At 43.6% G+C, this 20,741-nt stretch overlaps 1 protein-coding gene across 6 annotated transcripts in view; it reads left to right on the top strand.

Annotated features, from left to right (window-relative positions):
* Positions 1–1,917: 1,917 nt before the first annotated feature.
* Positions 1,918–20,741, top strand: part of NSD3 (nuclear receptor binding SET domain protein 3) — a 40,681-nt gene continuing 21,857 nt past the window's right edge. For 4 of the 6 annotated variants that reach the window (XR_012584303.1, XR_012584304.1, XM_074563850.1 and 1 more), the window contains exons 1-7: positions 1,918–2,239; positions 10,768–11,495; positions 15,060–15,128; positions 15,583–15,742; positions 16,184–16,338; positions 17,154–17,657; positions 18,492–18,618. Coding sequence is in view for 4 of the 6 variants with exons in the window: in XM_074563850.1 (XP_074419951.1) it covers positions 10,812–11,495; positions 15,060–15,128; positions 15,583–15,742; positions 16,184–16,338; positions 17,154–17,657; positions 18,492–18,618 (1,699 nt within the window). In the remaining 2 variants the exon portion in view is untranslated. Of the gene's footprint in view, positions 2,240–2,463; positions 2,573–6,602; positions 6,699–10,767; positions 11,496–15,059; positions 15,129–15,582; positions 15,743–16,183; positions 16,339–17,153; positions 17,658–18,491; positions 18,619–20,741 lie in introns of those variants that run through there. The other 2 variants (XM_074563849.1, XM_074563848.1) reach the window with 2 other exon arrangements.

Here is a 20,741-nt window from a genome sequence, read left to right as displayed (position 1 = left end):
GGTCTGCCACCAGAGTGGCAGTGCCTCAGTGCATTGCTGTGTTTTCCATTGGTTGGAAAGCACGTTTCCCATTAAGGGCTGGTCTCCAAGTCTTTTAAATTCTGAAAAAAAACCACCCCACCCCACCATTAATCCAAATACTCTTTTACTGTAAACAACATTTCTGCATCGTTAATTCAGACCATGTAATAGTACAATTTAGTTCCTGTGTGCTTTATTCTGCCAGAGTTGGTTCTGCTAAACCGCATCCCCCGGGATTGCAGAGGAGGTTTTGGTTTTGTTTTCCCTTGGGAGAGGCTCTTGCTTGAGGAAGCGACAGAATAGGAAATTAAAACTAGAGGAGTAGGCAAACACAAACTGCTGTCCTCTGAACACCGCTAAGGAGGTGTCCTTTGTTCATCACGCTGGAGTGGGAGAGCTGCGGTACTGTACTGGCACTCCAGCTTTCAGGAACTTGGAAATGCAGATTTTGTCACCTGAGAGATGCATTTCCACGTGAATTTGTGAGATGGCTTCTAAGAGCCGAGTCTGTTGGATGTGATTGTTTACCTTCTTGTTTTCAAAGCTGTGATTTAAACATGCTTAGATTCTGCCTTCAAGAGTTTTTCCAGCGTGAACGAGGGCTAGACGCCCCTGTTTCAAAGGAGACTGATACAGGGATGCTCCTGCGCTGTGTTAAGCGCTGGGCCTTTAGGAAAGTCACTGAAGTGGTGAGGGGTGAGAGCCCCTCCTCGGCACTGCCCTGATGGAGAGCTGCAGCTTCTGCGAGCCCTTAGCGATGCCACCCCAGCTTTTGGGGAACGGCATCGGGCACAGGCAGTTTGTCCGGGAACAGGCATCAGTTCTGAACTGTTCTGAGACACACAGGCAGCACGATTTGGGGCACAGCTTCTGGAATCGATTAGCATGCTGCATGTAATTCTTCAGGGAGAACACAGCACCTCTTTGATTGCCCAAGAATATTGTTTTCTCTTGCATACGTCTTGGAGGTTTATTGTAAAGCGTTCGAGCGTGTGGCTTATAAGGAATGCTGGGCTCTGTTAGTAATGGAGCTGTGGTTGCTTGCTGGCTCGAACTGTGTGCGAGGATCTCCTGGAGCTGGAAATGTGGAGTCTGGTGGTGAGGTCCCGAGTGCCAGCAGAGCAACAGCCGTGCTCGTCCGAGGGCTGGGGTCCCACAGGTTCATCCGTGCAGGCTGAGTGGCAATCCTGGTGAGGATCGCTAATTACTGTGATTGTGTGTTCTTCTGGTGGCTGGGTATATCTTGTAGTCCCTGCACAGGACAAGAAAAATGGTGGGTTATCTTTCCCTTACTCCATGTTCTGTGCTGGCCATGGCATGGATCATCCAGCCTTCCTCAGGGGCTGAGAAAGGTGAAGTTGCTGTCGTGGCACTTCCCTCAGCTTTAGCTCTGCCTTTAGTTTCCCAACCAACAGACTTTTTTTTCCAGTAAAAACCATCAGGAGTGGGGGGAAAAGTAACGCGACAGAAAACTAAGCAAGAGAAAAATGGAGGAAAACCAATAATTCCTGTCAGAACTTGTCAAAAAGGAACTGGAAATGTAGTCTCATCCCTTGACTGCTGTAGGAGCATCAGGACCATATTAACCTTAATATTAAGCATTTAGAAATTGCGGGAGAGAGAGAGAAAGCCTTTTGCTAGGTCACCTCTATGTTTGGTGCCTTATTGTATCGAAGGCGGTGGAGAATCATCGCTTTTTAAATAAATTAGGGGTTTTGTCCCGCCCCCCCCCCAGGACCTCAGCCGGCGCCCGCCGCAAGGCACGACGGGAGTCGTAGTCTCGTGGGGCCCAGGGGACTACATCTCCCGTCGTGCCTTGCGGCGGGCACCGCCCCCAGCGGCCAATCAGGCCCCGAGGTGGGCGGTTCCCGCGCCTGCGCATTGCGCGGCGGCGGCGGAGGCGGAGGGCGCGGGAGCGGGGCCGGCAACCGGGCAGAGCGGCACCGAGCGCCGCCTTCCCTCCGCCGCCGCCAGCGGTCGCCCGCGCCCGCCCGCACCGCCGCCGAACGCCCTCCCCACCTTAGCCGCACCGGCGGTGGGGTGGGCGGGCGGGCGGGCCTGCCGGGGCGCGGAAATCGAGGCCGGGGCTCCATCGCGGCCTAGCTGCTGTGGGAGAAGGCGGGGAGGCCTGCCGTTACCGCCGCCCCCGCCGCCGGCCTTTTGTCTCCGCTGGGCTGGGTGGACGCGGCGGGGGCTGTTAGAATGGAACAGACTGAAGGTGAGGACGGCGGGCGGCTGTGCTGGCGGGGGCGGCCCGCCTGAGCTTAAAGGGCCCGCGGACGCCATGTTTGCTACCGGCGCTGCGGCGGCGGCGCAGCCCCCGCCGAGCGAGGGAGGAATGGAAGGGAGGACGGGAGGTGGTGGGCCCTGGGCCGTCCCGAGCCGAGCCGACACCGCGGGCAGGGCGGCCCGCCGTCCCCGTGAGGCGCGGAGCCGGGCCGCAGAGGGCCGGGGCGGGCAGGGCTCCGGGACCCGTTTGCCCGTCTCCCCAGCCGGCTGGGGCTCGGGCAGGTGGCGGCCCCCAACACCCCCTTATTCCTCGCTCCCGCAGGTAACTGGGGGCGAGCGGCCGGAGGTTCGGGGGGAGCGGGTCTCGGCGAGCCCCAAATCTGGTGGGGGGAACTTGGGGTCGGAGCCTGCAGAGCTCTTGGTGCAGAGCCGTGACCCAGCCACGCAGTTGTCAACTGCTTTTCGGGTGGAAAAGGTTTCAGTGCCTGCTTTTAAGAACTGCATATAAGTGAAGGATTTCTTGTTTCTTGGATTTTTGATTTTTTTTTGCAGTACTGTTGTATTGTACTCTACTTTGTTCTGTGTCTTACTCTGCTTTCTTTTGACTGTCAATACACTCGGCAATTCTAATACAGGTTTAAGATTTTTAATTTGTCGTTAAAAAAAATCTTAATGATAAAGTAGTTCTGTATATATATCAGCCAGCACAAAAGACAATGTAAAGTAGCCTGTAATCATAGTTGAAGAAAAAATTGTAGCCTGTTTTGATGACTGTTTATGTCTTCCAGTGGCTTGTTGTAGAGATGCATTGGGAATGTTTTGTCAGATTTTTTTTGAAAAGTTTTTTTTGTTGAACTGCTTGAAAAGATTTTGCTCGAAAAAGTGAGGATGTGCTTTATGAAGTTACAGAGTTAAGAGTAGAAGGTGATGATCAAAGACTGTATGTTTTGTTTTAGTACAACCGTGTTTTGCATTTTTCAGTTTGGTAAGTTTGCTTGAGTTTGAAGTGACTCACGTGAGATACGTTGCAGTTATTACACTGATTTTGGTATGTGAAAGCATGTCATGACTCTTCGGATATTTGCTATTGCCAAAGGTCTAACTTCTGGTTTTACGTGAATATCAATCCATGACTCTCCCTGAAGAACAAAAGTTTTTCTTCCATGTTTCCTATTTGAATCCTGAGGCTCTAAAACCAAATGAGTACTCTAAGCTCATTTTCAAGACAAACCCCTTTTCTCTTTTTTTTTTTCCTTTTGAATGCATAGCATTTTCTTTGATTCTGCCTAAGTTGTTTCTTTCTGTATCACTATGGGAAACTTGTTAAAACTGGCCTTATCAAAACCATATTAGAGACATGACTATTTCTTCTGGCATTTAAAAAAACCCAAACCACCTTTAAAAAGGTGTACAGGGAAGTAGTCAGCCTTACCACATGCTTTAAAGTTTGTGAGGAGGCCTCTGATTCACCATCAGTGTCTGCCAGAAGAGACTGCTCAGTCCAGCTGAAGTCAGTAGAAATCCACAGGCTACAGTTTTTCTATTAATAAATCTACGTGCTGTTGAAAACCTTGGCATTGTCTTAACATATGTAAATAAAACTTTCTGTGCATGGTTTCTTAAGGACGTCCAGAACAAAATGGGACAAAGCAGACTGCAAATACTGAATGCGGGAATCAATAAGAATAATTGTTTTATTTCTGTCTACAGTTTGTATAATTTGAACACCACGGGTTGCTGTTACTGTTGATAAAGGCAGCCCTCCAGGTGATTTTTGACCTGACTGTAGAAAAAGCATGGGTATGTTCAGTTCTAGTAAGGAGTTCGGTGGCAGGTGTGTATGCTGAACTTCAGCGAAAGCCAAGTTCTATGTTTCTTGTGGTTCCAGCTGGGCAGTCTTTAGGTCTTGAGAGGAGGAATGGAAACATGACAGAAGTTGATTGCATCGCTTAAAAGTCCCAGCCAACCTAGCCTGTTCCAGCTGTTTGTAAAACACCTGTAGCAGTGAACATCTGTTGAGAATCGCTGCTGCTGGATTAGACCCTTGAGATGACCAGTACCAGCATAGGTTAGATACAGGCATACACTGGAATGAAAAAGCACAGGAAAGGGCAGTAAACGTATGTGTGGTGACTCAGGTAATGAAGGAGTGGTAGGATATGAACAGGTCTTTGAATCTCTCTGATTTAGGTCTATGTGGACAGGAGCTGGTTTGTCGTTCATGCGTAAAGATGGCCTAGAACTTCTGCTTTCAAGGCTGTTGATAGAAAGTCCAGCTCAGGGTGACGAGGCAGTGACACCGTTCACTGAACACGTAAGACTGACGGGAATTATTGCTTTTTCAACTCGGTCAGTGGGCTGGTAGGACAGCTTCAGTTCTCACAGCAGATACTTTCCATCTGTGTAAAATGCCTTCCCTCTACCAAGCGCTAACCCAGATGCCTTAGGCAGGGCCACCCACGTGGTGGTTGTAAACAGCAAAGGGTAAAATTAATTCAAAAAGGTTTTGTGGAAACTCGGTTTAAAATATGTGCATGCTACACTCTTTATCAGTAGACATTGTGTCAGCTCATCGCTGTGGTGGCCGCCAGCCTCAGATGAACAGGTGTCTGTGCTGGTCTGAGCAGGTTTGCCGGCTGGTAGCAGTGGGCAGAAGGTGCGCAGAACCCTGTGGGTTTCAGTAGTTCAAGGAAAGCGCTGTCGTTTTGCACTGGCTTCTGGCTGCCTCTGGGTAGGTACAGCCGCTTTCTCAGAGTTCTGCATCCAGCAGGCTTTGGAGAGAGCCCTCCCTCCTTGTGCTGGGGAGTTTTTACCTCGGGCTCCTGTTCGGTGATGAGCAGTGGTGGGTGCTTCTGACATTTAGGAAACTTCTCTTGCGCATTGCATAGTTACCGTATCTGTTCTCACTTTTTTTGAGCTCTTCCTGATTGAGCAATAATACAGTGAATAGAAACCTGTTTGTGTATTTAATAGGTGAGTCCTACCCTGTTGCTGTATTTTGTGCAAACCTACAAAACTCTCTCTTTGGGAGGAAAAAAGCTTTCATCAATAATAAATGGGATCAGCATTGTTTAGAATTGTTTGATAATCTGTGAGGTCAGTTATTATTTAGTCTGCTGCAGCATGAAAGCGGTATTTGATAACTTTGTAGGTATCTTGTTTTCGGAGAGTGAAGTTGCAAAATACTCATGCTAGAAATGGCTTTAGATAAATGCAGTTGTTGGTGAAAAATGTGAACCCAGAGGATTTCTCTTTGAAACTGTCCCATGACTGAGCATTCGCTGTTGAAAGTGTAACTGATTTTCTTGAGTTGAGCTCAGTCAAGCTGAGAAGCTGAGGACGGGAAGTGAAACAAACTCGGTGTTAATGTAAGAAAGAGCAGTGTAAGAGCTCTACTAGGTTGGCCTAGCTTATCTTTGACTGCTTATATTTTTTATTTTATTTACTTCTGTCACTCTCCCATGAACAACACGAAAATACTTGCTCAAACAGCGTCCATGTATAGAGTCTCAGTGTCTGTAAACAGTCGCGTGTTCCTGCTCGCTCGGGAGATCCCTCAGCCGTGGGAAAGGGTAGGTACAGAATGCTGGCTACCCGGTTCTAGAGATCAAATGCTTTTTCACTCATTAGGAAATTCAGTATCATTTTTAAAGGTATCGTTGATTGCAAGTTGTTTCCCAACTGCTATAAATTATCCATTTCCTATAAATCTTGAAATAATAAATTGTGTCTTTATCTGTTGGTTGAGTTCCAATGTCGTATCAGTGCATTATCTGTTATGGGTCATACTTGGAAGCTAAATTCTACAGCTTGCAGGAGGCTGATACTGTAATTTAATAGAATAATCACTGTTGTAGTGAGAAGAATTTATTCTGAAATAGTTTTCTGCGTGTATCAGTGAAAATCACATTCACTTGTTTTAGGTAGTGTTCCTCTGCTGAGGAAGGATCGGTATGACTCCTGAGCCCGTTGGTATTTCAACGACAATGGGGTATTCTTTGCATTACAGCTTGGGAATGACTTTTATTAAGTAATTCTGCCTTAGGTTTGAACATTGAGATTCCTGTATGTTCAGGATTCATCGTTCTGTTTTATTATTTCAGTAGCTCCTGGGGCTGTCCTTTCACTGTAACGCAGCCCTGATGCCGCTTCACTGGCTGGCACCTGGGGAATGAACAAACTGATGCAGAGGTTTGGAAAGGAAGAAGGTTGGGAAAATCTGGGTGTATTAACCGCAGTGACAGCAAAAGACTCGGAAGGAAGAAGCTCTCGATGATGTCAGCTCTGTGGGAGGAGAACAACTTCTTGTGTTTTCAGCCTGTTGAGAGTAGCAATTCAGTGAAGCAATAATCCTTGCTTCTGCAGCCTGTATAGGAAAATAATGAGGCCGGTGTACAGATTGTCCCGACTCTGAAGCATAAGCTAGCATCGAGGTCTGTTTTGCACAGGTGAGCTTCAGAAAACAATTACTTAATAAATCAAAACTATTTTCTTTTACTGGTAACTCCTAAATCCAATGTAAGTAGAGTGCTTTGAAGTTCACTAATCCACAACTTATGTCACATAACAAAACGAAGTGCACTGATGACTCTTCAGTTAGTGCCTGTGGAAGCAAGTGCATCGACAGCTTTAGGAACTGTCACAGCTGGGGACTGTCTGCTGTGAAGAGTGACACAGCGAAGGCAGACTTTGACCTGGAGGGCTGTATGTGGAGGAGATAAGAGGGACCAGATACTGTTGTGCAGCTTTTGAATTCTGTTAATACCATGTCTGGATCTCATTAATACTACTTTGGTGGGACAGTTGTACCGGGGCATCAGCAGAGAACTTCTGCTTCTCAGCACTCGCAAAACTGCCTTTTGCTGCTATACCTTATTTCAGCCCTTCTGAGAAAAATAAGCTCTCCTAATAAGAGCATTCTTTGTGTGTGGGTAAGGACTTTTGCTGGCTGCGTCGATCAAGTATTGCGTCTCGCTGTAGACCCAGACAGACGTGACCATGACGAGAACCCTGTAGTGTTGTCATGGCTTAGTGCTCCAGCCTTGTGACAGCGAGTTGTTCCTATCAGGAACAGGGCTGAGGCTCATGAACAGCCTTTGCTAAATCACTCAGCAGCCTGTAGATCAACTTCTGAACGATGCTTACAGATGGAATTAGAATGAGTGAATATGAATAGCCTAATACAGTGCCTTGTAATCAGCCAGATACATGCATGTAACATCCCAGAGAATAAATAAACTTTGGTGTCCTAGTGAAACCCTGCACAAAATAGTTTGGTTTTTATCCCAGCTTTAAGTGTGGAAGCTCTTTAAAGGAAAGACAGAAAGTTGCCAGTGTAATAGAAAAGGATCTGTTCTTATTTCAAAGAGATGGCATAGGGTTATGCTTTTTAGGGCAGAATCCTTTTGCTTAGACTGTTGTACAATTTCAGTGCTTTTCAAACCAAAATGTTTGGCTGTGGGTTGTATGGACAGCTTTCTAGTGTCCTGTATGCAGCCTCACCTGATGTTGTGGCTCAATTTTAGAGAAGTCTTTAAGGAAGATTTAAGTGAATTCAACAGCAGCCTGGCAGCAGATCAGAATTTCTGTAGCGTTGTCCACAGTGACATGCCATTAAAGTGCTGCCAGAGGAATGAACTGGGTGACCGAATCATGTAACCCACAGGTCACAGTAGTAGGAGAGAAGGGTTCATGTTTTGTTTTTTTTCTTCCCTGATGCAACAGTTGAGGAACAAGTTTTCAGTCTGTACTTGGTGAGTTGTATGACCAGAGGGTGGTTATGCAGATGCACAGTTTCAAGGCAGTCTTGTGAATGTGAATATCTGTTGCTGATTTGAAAATGGGCGTTGATGGAGGCCCTAAATGTGGTGGTGTTGGCTGGATGAGGATTAGCTGTTCTGGTAGTGGCAGTGAGGTTTTTTCCTCTTAGACCATGAGATACTTGCTCGTTAGAGGAGCTGTACTGACTAGTGAAATGAGAAGTCTGCCTAGATACTTGATGTTGTAAGTAAGGTCATGGAACCCGCACCTGTGTCTTTTAAACAAATTGTTATCTTTTCCCTCTCAAGAAAGAAATTAAAAGCATTAAAATTATTTTATCACATCAGATTAGCATCTTCCAGCAGGACCCAAAACTTACAAAGTTTCCACTTTTAGACTTAAAAGCAGTAAAACTTAAGGTATAACTATTCAAATGACGTGTGACATTAGCAAAGTCATATTCTTAATGAAGTACAGAATGCTGTATAGTTTTTTGTTTTATAGAGTTTTGCTTTCTGCAATTGATTTTTTGCTTTTTAACTTTGGTGTGGCCACACCAGAAGTGTTGGGTCCTGGCATGATATCCTTTAACAGATCCCTTATTTAACATGCTGGTGCTTAGTCCTGCTAAGCTAAATGGATGGTCATCTTTCATAGTATTTGGGTAAAAGAAAGTGATTTAATTACTATTGAAAGAAAACAGCAACGTTATAAAATTGGGAAGTTGAGAGTAATTCTAAAGTTTCTTAAACTGTTTCTGCTTTGACTCTGTCTGTCCAGCAATGGATGTGCCAGGATAACTGAAGTGCTGTTGCAGCTTCTCAAGATAAGTTTGTGGGTTTTTAAATATTCAGAAAAAAACCCCAAAGTGTACCTGGTTTTAGTAAGAAATAAAAGCAGCCTAGGGTGCAGTTTCTTACTAGTGTGAGAAATCTGTTTGCTCTTCAGTTTGGCAGATGTAAAGTAACAATTAATTGGTAAATAGTACAAACAGTCCCACTTCTTCCTAGAATGGGTGGTGGTTTGGTGGTTTTGACCTTGACGGGCAGTTCTGCTGGCTCCGGGTGCCGTCCCTCATACGCTGTCCCCTCGATGGTCACATTTTTGTGGTGGTTTTGTGGCTGATGTGCAGAGAGCCGCTGGAGAGAAGAGATGGTTTTACAGCCATGAGATTGAAAAGTTACTGCAATTAGTGAATTTTGCTGCATAGCATTGTGCTATTAAGTTGTTTCTCCTAAGTCGCTTAATTACAGTGACAAATGTGCCCCTAGTTGATTGCAGGGGCAGTAAAAGTGAATACAAACATCAATGTAATCTGAGTATGAAGTCCACAAAACACAGAGCAGATTCTGGTCAAGTTTTTACTTGCTACTGTTACACCTTCAATTTCTTTTTGCAGTCTCAGAGGGGGGACCTGTTCTAGTGTTTTGAACGCTATTAGATGAGGTATTGAGATGCGTTGCATTGGGAGGGCGAGAATTTAATGTGGGCAGGGTTACATGTAGATTCTTATTATGAGAAGTGTCTGTGGGATGTGTTAAATGTCATTTAAACCCTGACCAAAATGGCACAGTAACCCTCCTTTATGCCTACACAGAGAGAGAATAAATAATACCCAGCCATGTTTACTTTGGAAGGGCTAAATTGACCTTGCTTGGAAGCAAATTTGTGTTTCTTACCTGAAGTTTAGCTCCCTGTATGTTTCTTCTTGTTGAACACGGAGATTATTTAGGTGAATGCGAAAGCCTTCTCTGAGGCAGTAGCCGAGTTTTGGAAATACAACTCTGGTTTAGTCCGATTTCAGTGTTTTTAATATGCAGTGGAAAATCGAAAGTGTGTATGACAGCTTTCTCAGCTGTAATCTAATTCTGCGAATAACCTCAGGTTTTGGAGATCTTTTGATGCTGAGGCTATTTTTCTCTCCCTCAGAACCATGTAGTGGTTAAGTGTTTAATTAAACACCCTAAGTGTTTAATATTAAAATAAGGTGGGGGGAGGTGGCAGGGAGTGAGGAGAATAACCCTCCTCACTTAGCTACTGAGAGCCAACCCATGGAAACTACTCTGCTTTTCGGTGAGAGAAGAGGTTGGGAAACCCGTCTGAGGCTGTCGTACCATCGGAACTGGTTTTCCCAGCAGCTGAGGTGGAATGACCTATTCCCTTCAAGTGTGAAAAGCTGGTGGCTTAGGTCTGCTGCTGGCCTTGGGGGCTGCTCATCTGTCTTTAATTCTAGCACAGAGGCAGGGAGGAAGAGGAGAGGTTTCTCTCTTGTTTGAGTGGTCTTTCTGGGGTTTTGCTGCCTTGTTCAGGTTGCAGTGACTGCGGTGTCAAGAGAACTTGATATCTTCTGTATGCTTGAGGGTCAGAGTCTGCTCTCTTACTGCTTTGTGTTAGAGTAATGCTTCCGAGCACCAAACTAAGAGGGCTATAGAGAGTGGTTGGAATTTTAGCCCCGTTGTTCTGACTTTGCAACACTCAGGCTCATAGTTTTTAAGCACTTGTAGGTGCCTATAACAGTTCTTTAAATGTCTTGGAAAAGGAGAAAGTGATCATGAAAAAAAGCTGTTCTGCAGAAATGTGCAAAGAGCGTCTTTTAAAGATTAAGTAATACCAGTCCTTTCTAAATCCACGAGAGAGTGGCTATTGAATGGGGAGGGGGAAATTGGTATTTAGAGCTCTTTTTCTCAAAAATTTAATTTTCTTAATTATTATATTTTGATTTACACTGACTTCTTATTTCCCTTTCCCTGCCTTTAGGCCCTATGAGAAAAAGGGAAAGCTAAGGATGCTGGAGCAGAACAATGGATTTCTCTTTCTCTTTCATGCAAGGGATCATGGGAAACACAATTCAGCAACCACCTCAACTCATTGACTCAGCCAACATCCGCCAAGAGGATGCCTTTGATGCCAGCAGTGACATTGCTGAAGATGGTGGACAAACGCCATACGAAGCTGCCCTGCAGCAAGGCTTTCAGTACCCCACGCCCACGACGGAGGACCTTCCGCCCATCACGAACGGCTACCCACCAACAATCAATATCTATGAACCTCAAGCCAAATACCAGACGTACAGTCAATATCCCAATGGTTCAGCCAATGGTTTTGGTACAGTCAGAAACTTTAGCCCCCCAGAGTATTACCAAATGGAAAACTCTAACACAAGGCCGCACGAAGTTCTGGAAAAACCTTCCCCTCCACAGCTGCCGCCTCCACCACCACCTTCAGTTTCACAGACGGTGATTCCAAAGAAGACTGGCTCACCAGAGATCAAATTAAAAATAACCAAAACTATCCAGAACGGCAGGGAATTGTTTGAGTCCTCTCTGTGTGGGGACCTTTTAAATGAAGTACAAGCGAGTGAGTATGCTAAGGCGAAACATGAAGGGAGAAAAGAGAAAAGGAAAAAAAGTAGCAAGCATGACTCTTCCCGATCGGAAGAGCGCAAGTCGCACAAAATTCCAAAATTAGAACCAGAGGAACAAAATGTAAGTGGAATGCTAGTTTCAGCCATCTGTATACCTGATATTGTTGATGGAATATGTGTCTTCGGCAGTTTCTCTTCCTTTCTTTTAGTTGTATACATACTTAAAGTCGTGAAGTTTTATTTACTGGTCAGATACTCTGTGTTAGGTTGCGAGAAACTGTATTTCTCGGACAATATAGTTCTGGTAAAAAGACTGCATATAAAAAAAAAATTGTTAGAAAAGATATTAAAAATATCTTTTTAATATTATTTAGTGTTTTAGCATGTTCAGAGTTTGCTACGCTTTGGACAGAGTTGAAGATGGAGCTTTTGGTCAAAAGTGTACACATTCCTAAAATTGCCTCTCAAAATAACGCTGGGTTATTCAGTGGAACATCGGGTTACTTGGAGTGTTCAGCACTGCAGCTTTTAATTAACTTCTGAAAGACATTCTAAATACCGTGATGATGTACAAAACCCAAGAGCTATGTAGCATTTGCAGAAGCCAGTAGAAATTAATATTCTAAACCAGTAAGTAAATTAGAAGTACCAGTTGACTCAGCAAACTTTGGGAAAATTCAATATTGGTGTCTGTTACCGTTTCTGTCAAGATTCATAATATGGTTGTATGTATCCACAGGGCGTGTGTATATATATGTGGGGGGTTTTAACGTAGATTTCAGGAAACAGAGACACAAATTACTGGTCTTTGGTACTTTCAGCCATTCTTTTTTCTTCAGTTTTATAAGCCACTTAATTACTTCTGTTTCCTTTTCTCTTGTTTATTCCTGCCAGCTCTGTGCTACCGGTTTCTGTACTTCCCAGTTTGAGGGGAATGGGTAGCAATGCGGTGGCAAGTGTCAGGAATGGGGAAGTTGCCGTGTCAGGCCAGGACAGAAATGGCCCAGCCCAGGCTGGGCTGTTACAGTACGTAGCTGAGTTTCTTTTAAGTTCCTCTGGAACCACTTGATACTCGCTGCTTTTGGTGGCTTTGGGAGAAGATCCTGCCCTGGAGGGATTGGACTGTGATCTGGTATAGCAGGTTCATATGCTTGAGGTAGTGGTGGTGTTATTTTTAATGATTTCAGGCTGATTTCACACACACAGCCCCTCACCAGGAGTATTTTCAAGTTTTATAACTGTTCTGTCTCCCTTCTGGTAAGTGGACCTCTCCCAGAGGTCGGGTTGGTGATGTATCAAGATTTTGAGCTTCTGCTACATTTGATTACTATAGTTGACTCTAATGAAGCTCAGTAAGATCTTAATCAGCATCATAATCCAAACTTGAAATAGGCTGTCCAATTAAAATACGAGTCATCTGTGACTGCATTTGTAGGTGATTTTCTTGATCTGGGAATGCCGTAGCAGCCGTGATGTGCCGTGGGCAGCCTGTTCCCGGCAGGAGTTGTGATGGGAAGGCCATGCTCTGGTGACATCTCCCTCACGCCCGCATTATACCTGCGTATAGGGGGTGGGAAGTGGGGTCTGTTCCCACGGTCAGCTCTGCTGGATGCTCTGCTGCTCGTATATTGTTCATCCACCTGTCCTTCGTTTGCTGCTGTAATCATACATTTATCCCCCAGGTTTCTCTTAAATCTCGGTGAGTTTGGTTTTTTCGGAGTTCAGCTAAAGACATGGTCTTTTATCCAGGCTTTCTGGCCTCTTCTCCAGAATTCCGTCACCCCCCCCCATCAGCCTGTCAGTTTTGCATTACCATTTTGTCCTCCTCCTTACCAGGGACTCCAGTCCTACTTCTGAAGCTGCAGCGGTGCCTGTCCCTCTATTTAACTGGTGTTACCTGGTTATCACAAGAACATAATCTTGTGTCTTTCCCAGATTGAACTAGAACTTTAACTCTCAAATTCCAAGTTCCGAGTTGTACGTGTCATCCAGAATTCAGCAGAAATCTTGGTCTTGCTTTTGTCCTTCGTTTAGCTTCCATTTCCCTTTCAGAAGGTGTTGTTGCAATAAAATCTCTTACGTTCTTCACCCTTGTTTCAGACAGCAGATCATGCTGACACGAGCAGGATTTTGCGCTAGTGGTTTTCGTTATGAGTTATCCAGTGCAGTCTCAGTTTCATCCTCCCACCGTTTGACTTTCCACTACACGATTTCATCTTCATCTACGTTCATCGTGTATGCTTTTGTCATCTTTAGCATTAACAGTGTGAGACTTGTAACTTAGGATCATCTTAATGTGAACAAACAAAACTTCTGGTACAACTTCAGTTATTTACACTTACGCTCAGCGTGGCTGTTTGAACGTAAGGTGATCTGCAGTTGTTTCCTCGTTGTGGCACTAGTCCCTGTGGAAACCTGCTGACTGGGGGGGATGTTCATATGTGAAAGGTCGATTTGAAATTAAAATGTTATGAAAACACTGTTGAACTTTAAGGTCTGAATACTTGTTTTAAGAATGAGTTACTCTGCTGGTTAGTTGTATTCTGCGAGGAGCCGTAAGCTGGCGATCTGTGTAATCAGCTTGGCTCTCCTGGCAGGGCTGAAGTTTCCACTAACGCACAGTAGCAAAAGCAAGGCAGGAGTTGTTGCCGTGCTCTCTGCTGGGCCGGGGAGGAAAGATTTCTGCCCAGCAGATAGTAATATGGTCTGTCTTAAGTGGTTTTTTTCTACGGACAGCTGTATGAGACGCTGACCTTAGTTGTTCTAGGTGATGTTTACGTGTGTGTTTCCTCATTTCTCTGAGCTGAAGCACGCAGTATTGACTAATACGGGGTCTTCATTTTCAAATGGACTAGGTATAATTTGGATTAACAGCATTATTAGTTTCTCGCTGCATGTGTCTGACTCTTTTTGCTGCTCTTTGAGTCCTTTGACTTCTCTTCTGCTCTAGTAAAAGCAAGTGTCTGTCTCATGAGATAGCTCACAGCCTGCCTCTTATCTGCTCAGCTGCTGTGTCACCACACGCCCTATCGTGGCCACTCCGCCGTGGTGTTGGCTGCTGTTCAGTGGTGATCCCTCCTCTGCCAAAACCTTTCCCTGGCCACCTCTGCCTGAACAGACTGCCTGTGTGCCTCGGCCTGCCTTAGAAATGCACCATAGTCTTTGTGGTTTTGACTATGGATCCTCCAAACACGTTTGTCAACTATATGCAATTTAACATCAATTTTATGATTTTCATATTGTATACTGAATATGATTTTTGTAATGTAGTTTTTGCAAATAACTGGTATACAGTGAGACTCATCAGTTACTGTGGATGTCCTTCATATGTTCTTCTCTATTTCTTTGAAGTTGTATATTAATTTAGTGGAAAGTTATTTGGGTTTGCTGTCCCTGAGTGTATGTTCTTCTGCCACCTGTTTCAGCAGAACATTGCTGTACGTAGGTGTGATGGTAATGTAAATAGTGTAGGGAAAAAAGGTATTTTTTGATTGTGATGTTACTATGTTTTGAATTGGGCATGAGAGTCATCGTATTAATATTTTCTAGGTTCATGGTTGCCTTTCTCTCTGTGAATTATTTTTTCTGCCTGGTTTCATTATTATGCTTTTTTTTTTGTTTTACCGTCCCCTTACCTTGTTTGTGTTTTTGTTTTCCTTTTTTCTCTTTGTTACCCATTTCCTAGAGACCAAATGAGAGGCTTAGCATGCTATCAGAAAGACCAAGAGAAGATACAGTGTTGGAGGAAACCCCGGTTAGTACATATGCTAACTAACACTTTTTGAACTTCTAGCATGTTACTCTTTGTGGACTAATTGTTACATGGTTTCTTTAATTTGTCAGATAAATCAGTTCCCATTTATTTGAAACTCTTATTAATCACTACTGCATCAAAACGTCTCTCGTACCGCTTTATTTTATCCCCAAAGTGACATTCTTAATCCACTTATAAAGCAGAATCTTTTTGGGGATGGTGGTGGTGGTGGAGGTTGCTGTTGTGTGTCTTGGTTTGTCAGTGACTATCTTGTGTAAATCGTAGCTGTGTGTAACTCCTTTCTGTCATGTTCCTAAGAAATGTTTATCTCACATTACACTATCACACATCAGGGATACCCGAGAGAAAAATAACAAGTCCCTGTGGGTAGCATGTGCATCTCTAAGTGCCCTAAATTGCCTTCTGTGGCTTTGAGCTTGCATTCTCTTTGTAGGTCCAGCAGTTCTTGCCTTCTCTTTCAACACAAGTCGCCCATGACGTCAAGTTTCAGGTTGGCGATCTGGTTTGGTCCAAGGTGGGAACATACCCGTGGTGGCCTTGCATGGTTTCATGTGATCCACAGCTTGATGTTCATACCAAAATTAATACAAGAGGTAAGGGAGGAAGATCTTTGCCAGAATATATCAAGTGTCTGTACTTGTTCCTTGATTAAAAGTGTTATCTTTGAACTCCCTTCGCAGGATGAATTCTGCTTGTGTGTATGCTGAACAAGACTATTCTTGAAATGTATAAAACTGGTACTTATTAAATTACCTCTACAGATGAGCTTGTGCAAACTGGGCTTATGCACAGATGCTCCTGCTTTTCTCAAGTCAATGTATTTATGAAAAGACCCTGATAAGTGTGAGAGTGTTCAGTGTGGGCAAGGTGTACTTATCTTCCCTTAAACGGTTCTAAATCTGGGTCCATCTTATTTCTAAACTTTAGCTAGGTACTTCCACCTGCAGGAATTGAGTGATGTGGATGAGGAAGGCGTAAGCTAAACCAGCAAAGTGATGTTGATAAAACTGCTGACTAGAATTTTTCATTTTCAGGTGCTCGTGAATACCACGTTCAGTTTTTTAGCAACCAGCCAGAGAGGGCGTGGGTGCACGAGAAGCGGGTTCGAGAGTACAAAGGACACAAACAGTATGAGCAATTATTGGCTGAGGCTGCTAAGCAAGCCAGCAACCACTCTGAGAAACAGAAGGTATGATGAATGCTAATTGTCTAGAGGGTTATCTACAGTTCCTGTGTAAGTGAAACTCTCGTGGGGCAGTTCTGAAACACTGTAGTACTTTACCCTGGAAAGGGTAGTCAGCGTTTTGCTGGCAGAAGTGTTTTTCACAAAGATGCTGAAAATATTTCTGTACCCTTATGACTTTCGTGTGAAAAGGCTGATAGTGAACCTGCTCTGTCAGTTCCTCATGATGGTAGTCATCCTGGGTATTGGAGATAATTTTACATTAGCATTAGAATATTAAATAAAAACAGTGCCTGTGTTTTCACTATTAACCCGTTCTTTGGAAAATACAGTTTTTAAAGGACACACTTCCAGCTCCTGATACTAGCGGATACGTTCTTTTCCACTGTTTTATTGGAAAGGAAATGTTAGCTACAGGAATCACTTACTGTGTGGATGGACTACTTCAGTCAGTATTTATGCTGATCTAAATATTGATGTGGAAGGAAAGGTGTTTATAGAAAAATATGGAGGATTTAAAAAGATAAATTAGGATTAATTCTGTGTCTCATAACAGAGTTACAGGCTTGAATACTGCCTGTTCTTGTCTTTAGTGAAGTTGTAACTCCGGGCAGACACTCTTAATTGTGATGGTCGTATGAACAGCTTGAGTGTCTGCTTGTACCTGGGCAGGGGATTCACTGTCCACCTTTCAAAAACACCCTCTAAAGGAACAGCGTCAATCTGCTGTCTGAGAGATTTAAAGAGCATCAGGTTTGCATTTGAAGTGCTTACATGGCAACATCTTCAGTGTAATTAGCTGCTTGTCTTTGTTCCTTAAGATCCGCAAACCAAGGCCGCAAAGAGAGCGTGCTCAGTGGGATATTGGTATTGCCCATGCTGAGAAAGCACTGAAAATGACTCGGGAAGAAAGGATAGAACAATACACCTTCATTTATATAGACAAAGAGCCAGAGGAGGTTTTGTCAAAAGCCAAAAAGACTGCTGCTTCTAAATCGGAGACCAAGAAGAACCGACGACTGAAGCCAGCTTCGAACACCCAGCCAGAACATGCCAACGTGGCAGCAGCATCACCTTCAAATGCTGAGGTGCGAAGACAAAGCCAACGGAGGCAGTCAAGTGTGGAAGAGGAGGAGCCACCTCCTGTGAAAATCGCATGGAAAACAGCTGCAGCTAGAAAATCCTTGCCAGCTTCAATAACCATGCACAACTTGGATCTTCAAAAATGTAACATGTCTCCAGTTGTTAAAATTGAACAGGTTTTTGCCCTTCAGAATGCTGCTGGGGATGGAAAACTCATCGATCAGTTTGTTTATTCCACTAAGGTATGTACTTTGCGTAGCGGCTCCTCTTTTGTTCATAAATTATCCCAAGTCTGTCTTAGTGTGGAGCTTAAACTTGCGTCCACCGAGCTTTCACGATACACATTCCTTTCATTGGAGAGATTAAACCTGACGAAAGACAGATGTGACAACAGAATCTTTTAGTGCGCTGAACTTTTCATTTCAGTGCATCCAAAAGTCTCTGGCAGTAACCATTTTGACCGGTGGCAGAGGAGCTCCCTACAGATGGTCACCTTTTTGTTCATAATACATTCAAATTAGTAAAGCTGTTTAGTTCCAGCTTCCTAGTTGAAATAATCCAGAAATTCTCTGTAAATCTTAAAATCAGTGGATTTGTGGGAAATAGATGAGATGACAAAACTGTTACTAATGTATTAAAAAGTAATAATGACATTCTGTATAACAGACTTTTAAAATGAGTTCTGCCTCCCAGCTTCCTTCAGGTGCACAGCAGCTTCTCACAGTCAGTGTAAGGAAAAGGTTTAGGACTATTTCTCTGCCTCCTTCTTCTGCCTCTCTACCTGGAGGGTATTTATTTCATCCTAAGCATTATAGAGAAGGTAATGTTTAGAAAAGTCACTGGAATATTTTTTTTTTATTTTATTTTTTTGTTCCTTGTGTGCAAGGGGAGATTGAGAGGGATGGAAAGTTCTGCAGGGAAGCAGCTCAGTAGTAGAGATCATCACGTGCATGTGTTGCTTTGAAGAGCGTTGAATGTTTCTGTTCTGTGATTTAGGAGTAGATCAATGTGCCTGTTGGCAGCAACACTTCTATGAATAGGTTAAGATAATCTTTTTCTTTTTTTTTCTTTTTAAGGGAGTTGGTAACAAAACAGAAGTAAGCGTCAAAGGACAAGAGAAACTTAATTCTTCATCAAATCAGAGAAATGAAAAAGCAGCAGTGCAAAACGCGTCCTCTCCTGAAACAACTTGTGGGTCAACAGGTAGGTGAAATTGCAGAATCCTTGTCTGAACTTCAGCAATCTAGCATTTAAATTAAAATAGCAAACCTGGCATTTTTTCATTAGTTAAAAACTGTTATTAACATCTTTGTGTTTACGTAATAATAGTAACAAGCACGGCTAATATAACACATGGTGAGCCCAGATGCTTGAGAAACACAGGATGTCTTTGTGATGGGATTCGCTGTTTGGCCTCTGAACTTTTAGCGTCTGCAACTTGCAGTATCTAAGTCAACATACGAGAAGGATGGGTGCCTTGTGGAGAGCAGATGGCAAGTTGTTTTAGAAGACAACGTAGTGGATGTGTGTTAGCAGAGTACTGTAATGCCTTTTGGCACCAAATGTAAAAAGGGATCAAAGGAAGAGAATCTGGAAGTTCAGTAAGGAATGGCTCTGAATCAGGCTGGGTGTTTTCCTAGACTTTGTTGTTGAGTTCCTGCATGACCTTTGTAAAGGATAGTGATTTTTTTTTTAAACTGCTTCAACTGACTCCATCAGCAAAATGAGCTAATGCTTGCCCTCCGAAGGCATTTTAGGGGCCCCATCACAAAGCACCAAGTTTTGAATTGTTATGTCTGAGGGAGAAGAACCACTGAAGCAAATAATGGAGCTTGAGACTGAAAAGGGGAAGCCTGAAACAAGCTATTTGAAGTTTAATTTGTAGTACAGTGGTAGAGGAAAAGAAGAAAAATAAACTAGATGAGTGCTTTCTGGACTTGGAACAGAAAAACATTTTTTTTCCTGGTTTGATTTTTGAGAAATAGCTAATTGGAATTCTTCTAAAGGGATTGAGCTTTGCCTCACCAGCAGAAATTTGTCTGCAGTGCGTCCTGTCATCATCCTCAAGAGGAGACAGATACCCTTTGGTGAAAGGATGGAGGTTCCTGAAAAGAGGCAGTTTTGAGTCATCCTAAACCAAGAGCTTTTCAAGTTCCTCTAGTCCCTATAGTGACTTCTGTTTTTCAGCCACAGATTTTGTACAGGCCGTGTAAAATCCGTTGCATGTTTGTTACTGTGCTTGTAACCGTATCTTTGGTATAGTCTCAAACATACTTGGTTTTACATTGGGTATTTAAAAGCAAATTTTGGGTTGCAGCAGAACACCTTGATTGTTTCTCTCAGTCATGGTATAGAAGCCAAAAACGATGGAAGACTTAGTACAGTACACATGCTAAAACCCCTCGTTTTTTCTTGAGAAAAAAATCTCATAACGTTGCCAAATGTCACTTCTGCTTTAACTCTCCGTCTGTTTCGTTATTTCTCCCTTTCCAAACGTAAAATTAATGAGATTCCAGGTCAAAAACCTCAGTGGGTCAACACACATGGGATCACTGTCCTCTGCAAACACGCTTCAGTTTCTGTACTTGTGTAGATTTTAGGTAGCTTTATTTTTATATATGTTGTTTTATGGCCTGTATTTGGGACTTTACAATCCAGGCTGAGTAGTCCGGATATTCTGGTGCGAGTGGGGTTTCCTCTGGTGTTCTCGACAGTGGTTCTTCTTTCCAGGTTCAGTTGCTGTAGCTGCTTCAGTTTTTTCAGAGAGTTGCTGCGTTAATTGCCTGCAGCAGGAGAGGTGGTCGCTGCTTTGTTTCTCTCACCTGGGAACTAAAGGCTTCACCTTCACAATGGCTCTTCAGACATAGGGGGGTGAGAATTCTGAGCCTCTCTTTTTTCATTTTCGTAGGTTTTTTGGATACGTAAAACTCCACCTGATAACACCCTATAGAGTGCATGAGCTTTACTTCAGTATACACTCCAAACAGTCATTTCCAAAGCCATTTCCAAAGTCCAGACAGTTATTGGTCCCCTCTCATGGAACATAACTGCGAAGTCCTTTTTTCAAATTTAAGGTCACCGGAACTTCAGAATACCTTTACGGTAAAGTATTTTACAGAATGACTCTGGGAGTCCTTATTAATAACCTGCAGTTAGATATACAGAATTCCATAATGCTGGGAAAATAATTCTGTACCTTGAAATCTGATAATAAGAGAACAACTGTGAGAATTCGTAGTGCCTCTGGTCTCCACGTACAGCTGAAACAGGATTAACCTGACCTAACCTCGCCAGTAGTGAGGGAGATTGCTGGTCTGAAACCTTTC

The sequence above is a fragment of the Larus michahellis genome, chromosome 20, assembly GCF_964199755.1.
Source record: "Larus michahellis chromosome 20, bLarMic1.1, whole genome shotgun sequence".
Classification (NCBI taxonomy): domain Eukaryota; kingdom Metazoa; phylum Chordata; class Aves; order Charadriiformes; family Laridae; genus Larus; species Larus michahellis.
The sequence above is the reverse complement of the archived record's forward strand: the minus strand, read 5'-3'. Positions and strand labels throughout refer to the sequence as shown.